Source organism: Gambusia affinis, linkage group LG01 (genome assembly GCF_019740435.1).
Source record: "Gambusia affinis linkage group LG01, SWU_Gaff_1.0, whole genome shotgun sequence".
NCBI lineage: Eukaryota > Metazoa > Chordata > Actinopteri > Cyprinodontiformes > Poeciliidae > Gambusia > Gambusia affinis.
The window spans coordinates 11025734-11032913 of NC_057868.1; the positions used below are offsets into that span (position 1 = coordinate 11025734).

Genomic DNA, 7180 nt, shown 5'->3' on the forward strand with positions numbered 1-7180 from the left:
TGTGTGGTCAATGTGGCTTGTTGCAACATTTAAGCATAAACATTGTATATGGATTTCTTTCAACAATGCCTATTTGCCAAAGAACAGGATGTGGAGCACAACTAAGCTGCCTTGCAGACCGATTTTCTTATGTAAATTTAAACAGTGAATTTGTGCAGCTCCTCCAGAGCTACTTTTGATCTTTTGAGTGATTAGCTAATGTTCCTCTTTGGTTGGATCCTACTCTTCATCTGCAGATGGGTCGAACAGTGCACTGTAAGGCGTTCAAAGCTTGGCACATTATTTGTGAAGGAGACTAAATAGAAATGCAGGGGGTAGCAGCAGAGTGCAGAGGATCTTTTGATCGGTTGTGGACATTGATGTTAGAGAAAAGACAAACAATGTTTTACCTCAGTTACGTTTAACCATCCTGGGTCTGTGTATGGGTTGAACAAGTTTTAAAACCATTCTCCCAAGATAGGAAGTGGCCTCCTCAGTTCGGGTTTAAAAGTTTGAAGTTTACTCCAACAATTACATTTTTTTATTTGTGACGGAAAAAAAAATATCCACATTAATTTCCTTTTGCCAACCCATTAAAATACCAATAGCAATAAAATTTATTTCAGCTTGTTGCAATGTGAAAAAATGTGAAAAGTTTTTTTTTTTTAAATAACCATGATTAATTTTTTAGAAGATCTCAACATTAAAGTTTTCATCACGTTTTTTGTTTGTTTTTTTATATAGAAAAAATGCAGTAATGAATTTACAGTGTTCTCACCTTCAGTGAAAATAAAGACACACAATATGCATTACTCTTAGAAAATGACCTTTGCAGTGCACTAACGCATTAATTTAGACCTTATATGGAAATAAATGGTTCATATACAATATAATGTTGGCTGAGATGTTTTCTGTACTTAACTCATGTTAAATAAAAACCATTACACTTCCTCTTGCCTCATGTTAAATAAAAACCATTACACTTCCTCTTGCTTGTGGAGAGGTCCCTGACATTTATATTTGGCTTTAAGGCTGGTATTAATTTTAATGATGAGCTATTAAAACAAAGAGGAATGAGACATATAATGGCTGCGTGTGTTTCCTAAGTTGGAATCGCTCCCTGTTCTCAGAGTGGCTCCCTTCACAGGCATCTTCCCACAGTTTTGGCGGTAATCAGAGAGGCGCCTATTCCATCACCAACAATAGGCCAGCTGCTCATCAGCACCAGCTTGCTCTTCCTGACTTCTGGTTTTCTGCGATTGCGCGCCATTTTTCTTGCTCCCCCCGCTCGCCCTTCCCCTCTTAAATCTTCTCATTAAGGTTAATGACACGTCTGAGCTACTGCAGCAAAAAAAAAAAAAGAAAAGAAAAAAGAAAAAAAAGCAAGACAGTCGTTTGTGCTTAGCGTACATTTATTTCACATCTCATAGAAGAAAAATAACATCACAAATGTCAGGAAACAAGTGTTTCTTCATGTCACAAATGGAAAATTAATAGTTATTTTGAACACATAGTGTTTACAGACTGTTCTGTTGCACAGACCAAAATAGCTTCAAGTCCACAGTGCAACCCTCCAAAATAAAGAACCCCTGGGGTTTTACAAATGTGTTGTCTACCACCCGTCTCTTTTGAAACCCCAAAGAGAATTGCTTTCTAAAACGTTCATAGACGTCAGTTTGTTTGCGATCTGTGCTTCATGCCTTCAGGCAGTCAACGCCGACACGAGTCAAATACAAAATTAGCACATTACATATATACAGCAGTTTCATTGATTATTCTGTGCTAGAACGACGGAATGCGTACAATAAACGTAAGAACAGGCAAAAAATAATTTGACAAAGGAGGGGTAAATGTCCAATAGATTCTACCAAGGCCTCCACATGGCAGCGCTGACAGGCTGCTGGAGGGCCTGCGCTCGGATGGGGGCCTCGGCTCCCAGGTCGTTCCGGGACTGGCTCTCAAGTCTGGAGCTGAAGCTCGACTTGAGGCTCAAGAGTCTGTGTTGGATCTGAGGGAGAGTCCTGGAGCTCTGGGCGCAGCAGTTCAGGCAGGTCGGTGCGACTGTGCTGGACATGGTCTGCTGGATGAAGTCGTTCACGCGCCGGCACGCGTTCTGGTCCAGGCTGGTTTTGGGCAGCAGAGCGGAGACCCGCTGGAGGCAGGCTTTGTAACCCTCTCTATAACTGTCAGCAGAGTCTGGAGGGAGAAGATTGGAGATATGATTAGTGGACCGATTACACTATGAAGAATATTCGAGAAAAAAAACAAAAAAACAAAGAGGTCAGTGGAATAGAGCCTCTCAGTGGGTCATCGAACTCACCTTTGACCGGAGAGGATGGAAGATCTCTGAGGAAGCGCACGGTCATCTCCAGAATATCGGCCTTCTCCAGCTTGGAGTAACGCGCGTTGTCTTTGCCAACAAGAGGCAAAATCAGGCTCTTCAGGTGACTGAGGCTGTCATTGATGCGAGCGCGCCTTCTCTTCTCCAGCAAGGGCTTCAAAGTCTGGAAGGAATAACAATGATTGTAAATTTCGCTGCGCTTTAGTTCATTTCATTTTCGAGTGCTCACTGCTCGTTTCCTTACCTTTCTGAGTTCGTGGGCCTGTTTTCTCTGGGCCACAGTGGAGCGCGCAGGAAGAGGCTGGCCAGCCTCAGCGGAGATGCTCGGACTCATTTCGTTCGCTTGTTGCAGTTGTGCTTGTTTGTACTTTCTCCTGGAGGAGCTGAGCTCGAGTGTGACAGAGTGCTGGAGAGCCTCCTATTTTTGGGGTTCCATGCCTTTTGTTTTGTTTTTTTTTGTTTTGTTTTGTGTGTGTGTGTGTGTGTGTGTGTGTGTGTGTGTGTGTGTGTGTGTGTGTGTGTGTGTGTGTGTGTGTGTGTGTGTGTGTGTGTGTGTGTGTGTGTGTGTGTGTGTGTGTGTGTGTGTGTGTGTGTGTGTGTGTGTGTGTGTGTGTGTGTGTGTGTGTGTGTGTGTGTGTGTGTGTGTGTGTGTGTGTGTGTGTGTGTGTGTGTGTGTGTGTGCGTGTGTGTGTGTGTGTGTGTGTGTTTGTTTGTTTGAATTCAAAGCTGTATTGTCCAACCTCAAATTGCACATGACCCCTGTAACGGAAATGCTTCTGGCTTTCAAGGTCTAAAAACTCCGTTTATTAATTTGTTTAGAAAATGTGCTTTCTGCCCCACGCCTTTTGTTAATAACGTTGGGACTTAAGTAACAATTATCTATATAGGCTGATATTTCATTTTACCTCGTATAGTTCATGAATGAACCAATTAAACTGTATCCTTTTGAACGGAGAAAGCTACCTCATTGGATGCTTATCATTAAAAAGTTAGATTAAAACGATAAAAGCGCGAATGACCTTGAGATACTATGTGCTTCTAGAGTCAGTTTGCGTCCTGCCACAACAAAACACGCAATGTCAAATGTGAATCTAAAGTGACGAGATTAATCTATTCAACAACAAAAAAAGGGAACCAGATACCCAAGCCACGCCATGTATGGATTAACATCTGCTTATGGGCCCCCAGAAGAGCCTGATCAATTATCAACAGGATGGAGTTAAAACGAACTGAGATTTTGCACTTTCACGGATGTGTATGTTGAAAAGGAGACGATATATAAAATGTAAAATCTACATATTTACATAAAAAACCTGCACCAATAACACACTTATTGGTGCGGTGATTAAAAGTGAGTATTTAAATTTGGGAGACTTACAAAGCATCTCTTCATAAATATGTTCCGTATTTCCTAAAATATATAAACGCGCAATAAGAGCTCAAATCCTCAATAAAATTCTAAACATTTCAGATGACACAGCTGTTTTTGTTTTTCCTAAAAGATTTAACGAGTTTAACTTAATCTTTGACTTCGGTGACGCAGACTCGGAGCTGACTGTGGGATTCACGCGTTCGGCACGCGCCACGATGGGCGCAACAGATGGGAACCTTCCCCTCATGACATCCCCCACCCTCCCAAACCACAGACCCTCTCTCTCCCTCCTCCCCATGTCTGCCTCCGCTCCACCGCTCCACCCTGATGCATGTTCCCGCCGTCGGCATCCGGCTCAGTGGCCACAGTAACAAATGCGCTATTGTGCCCTTGATTACTTTACGTAACTAATGTAAAATATATAAAAATCTCTGCCAAGGTCATAAATTTACGAGACACCGTGATCTTGCATCTGCAGTTACGATTTTATAAAATAATAATTAAAAAGTCTTCATAATTTTATGCATAGTCAAATCTTCAAATGGAGCAAATTAAACTTTTACGCGCAACATCCGCTCACTAAATTAAACCAACAGTCTTTAACGGTGAAACAGTTAAATGTGTGTCCATAAGAGATTCGACATCAAATCGTTCTTCAGCTCAAAAATGTCATTATAGAGGTAAATATGATGCTGGTCTTTGTCACGCCCTTACATATAGGGGGTTTTGCACGCGCCCTGCCCCATGGGACCCCCAAATAACTGCCATCTTCTCCTGTCTGCTTGGGAACCGGTCCTTTCAGATAAGAAAAAAAACGTGGAAAAGGGGCATCGGTTGGAACCTTTTTTGTCTTGGTTTCAGCGTCGGTATCCATCTGCGCAAGCCTGGAGCGAAGTGATCCTTTGTTGAAATACGGACAGAAAACATGTGGAATCAGTTAATCGGGAAATATGGAGAGAGATATCAAGAATTTCTTTTAGAATTAATTTAACCCAATGAGCATTTTACTTTTAGCTTTTAATCGGGAAAATAAGGAGCTCAAAAGCTCTGTTGGTCAGACTGTATTATCATAAACGAAACATTAATTATTACATCAATTATTAGGCCTTCTTCGTTTTCAGGGTTGGACCATGGATGAAAAATGTTCAAAGAAACAGCAGTGCTCGGTAACAGAACATTCAAAGTTCTGCTCTTCAGTTTGGTGCATTTAGATTGTGTGGGTTCGGCATGAGACGGACACGAGCGGCAGCGCCCTGCACAGATCAGCGTCACCGAGGCGTGGCGACCACAAGCATCTATGTGCTCCGGGATGACGCGGCCGGTCTCCCAGCAGAGCCACGCAGAAGCTTCCAGACTTTTAGTTTTTAACCTGTAAAACATCTGGCTTCCCACGCCAAAATCTACGCCGCCGCCACCTTCCACATGGCGCTGAAGCGTCTGGGAAACATTTGCATCTGAATTTATAAGGGGTGAAAGTAGGAAAGTAACTTTCAATGTATACTTGCTGAAAAAGAACAAGAAGGACCTCCGCAGTTATGATGACGGTGTCAGATAAGATAATGGAAATAATAAAATATAAAAGACAGTGTGAATAACAATGGAGTCTGCAAAAGGTTACAAATGAATTTGAAGTTTGGTAATGTCGATAGAATTAACAGGAATACTTTACTTTTGCCTCAAAAGATACTCAAGGAAAAACAACTAGGAGGTGACTTTTGCCAATATGAATTTATCTTAATGCGAACAATTGTTCAAAGTATTTTAAATTATAGTCAGATTATGAGTTTGTGCTCTGTCAAACATACAACTTACCTATTTTCACATTTTGTCATGTGGCAGCCACAAATTACAGAGTATGGTTGTTGTTTTTTTTTTGTGCTACCATGAGAAAATACATAATTAAAGTAAAGTTGAAGGAAAATGATACCCGTTTCTTAATTTGCATAAAAAGAAACTCTGAGAAGAGTGGAGTATGTTTGCATTCGGAAACAATAAATGGGACTGGACTAAAATCTGATAAGAGGAACTTCAACATGGAGAGTATTTTCTTCAATGTTTTTTTGTTTTGTTTTGTTTTGTTTTTTGTTTTGGTGACCATTCCCCATGGTGCTGACGTTTGACAGTATTTTCAAGGCAAACCCCTTTTTCCTCAATTGCATCAAGCAGACGGCATTCAAAATAATTTCAATAAATCAAAGTCAATATTAATTTCTCATAAGTGGGCCAACTTCTTATATAAAGAGAGAAACAATTTAAAGAAATGAAAAGGGAGGCTCAGCTCTGATGTCGCTGTCAAAAAATTTTTTGTATGAGAATCAACACACATACATACAAAATAGCCAACAATCAACCAAAATACCATTGTTTTGAATGGTGTCTCATTCACCTTTTCACATCTAAAGGGTGAATTTCTTTTGCTAATTTTCTCTACAAAAAAGGTCAAATTTGTTGGGATTGGATTAAGAATGTCCTTGAACCACAATTTTAAAGTCTGGCTACAGATTCTCAATTGCATTTAAGTGTGAGCTTTGACTAGGCCATTGAAGTCTTTTGCAGCTTCCCTGTTCTTGCTAAGAAAATAAACCCCTGAGCATTATAATGCCACCACCGTGGTTCTTTTGGAGATACAGTTTTTAGTGTAAGGTTGTTTCATGTACTCTCCTTCACAATTGCCATTTTGGACGTTGGAGGGGGAAAAAACTTTCAGTTTTAGCGTTGTCCTCCCAGATCAACATCTTCCACTAACATATGGGCCAGATCTTGGAGGCCTCAGTTCTACAGTTTTTTCAGATGTGTATTCAAGACACCTGAATTAAATGCTAAGGTTATTGTGTTCCCCCCAAACAAAGTCTGAAGCTCATAGGACAAAATGTACAATTTTGTTGTTGTCTGACCAGAATGCCTGACAAATTACACTTCTTTGATATTTTTTTTCAACAATAATTTCCTTCATAAGTCCTAGATTTGTGGGTCCCTGCAGCTCCTCCACAGAAATTCATTGAGATCCATTGGATTCAGCTCACACGGTGACAGAAGATACATGGATTTGTGTATCTTTCCTCGTGACATTTTTATCCATTTCAGGCAATGAACTGAACTGCACTGTGTGAGATCTTGAAACCTTAAGACACTGTTTTATAAACTGATCCTGTTTCAAACGTCTTTCACACTATATCCCTGGAATGCCCTCTGTGTCCTTGGTGTTCTTCAGGATGTTCTTTTCAGCCTGTAGCTTCAATGGTTACAAAAAGTGAAAACTAAAGGAGCATGGGAGTTGTTTAACTGTCATGTGAGCTAAAGTAAAAGGCATTATCAGGTACAAGCATTTTTGGAAGTGATTGTGGGAAGGGAACTTGTTCTTGGGCTCCAGATGCTTGAACCAAACTCAATTTCGTAATGCTTCTGTCACCACACGGACGGACAGTAAGAGTTTTTCTATTAATTGCCCCCAGCCCCAGATATTTGTGATATTCTGATATGACAGTGAC

General features: G+C 40.7%; 1 protein-coding gene across 1 annotated transcript; it reads right to left on the bottom strand.

The window, feature by feature from the left end:
* Positions 1 to 1837: 1837 nt before the first annotated feature.
* Positions 1838 to 2654, bottom strand: hes2.1 (hes family bHLH transcription factor 2, tandem duplicate 1). The gene is made up of 3 exons (XM_044119243.1): positions 2565 to 2654; positions 2300 to 2483; positions 1838 to 2175 (listed from the first exon to the last, which is right to left on the bottom strand). The coding sequence occupies exons 1-3, from the start codon at positions 2652 to 2654 to the stop codon at positions 1844 to 1846; spliced, it is 606 nt and encodes a 201-aa protein (XP_043975178.1). The 3' UTR covers positions 1838 to 1843.
* Between the last annotated feature and the right edge of the window lie 4526 nt (positions 2655 to 7180).

Excerpts from the sequence above, each read along its gene's own strand:
- hes2.1 (XM_044119243.1), bottom strand. The coding sequence starts at position 2,654 with ATGAGTCCGAGCATCTCCGCTGAGGCTGGCCAGCCTCTTCCTGCGCGC. Across the intron at positions 2,484-2,564 it reads AGGCCCACGAACTCAGAAAG|ACTTTGAAGCCCTTGCTGGA; the intron begins GTAAGGAAACGA and ends TATTCCTTCCAG. Across the intron at positions 2,176-2,299 it reads TCCATCCTCTCCGGTCAAAG|ACTCTGCTGACAGTTATAGA; the intron begins GTGAGTTCGATG and ends TTCTCCCTCCAG.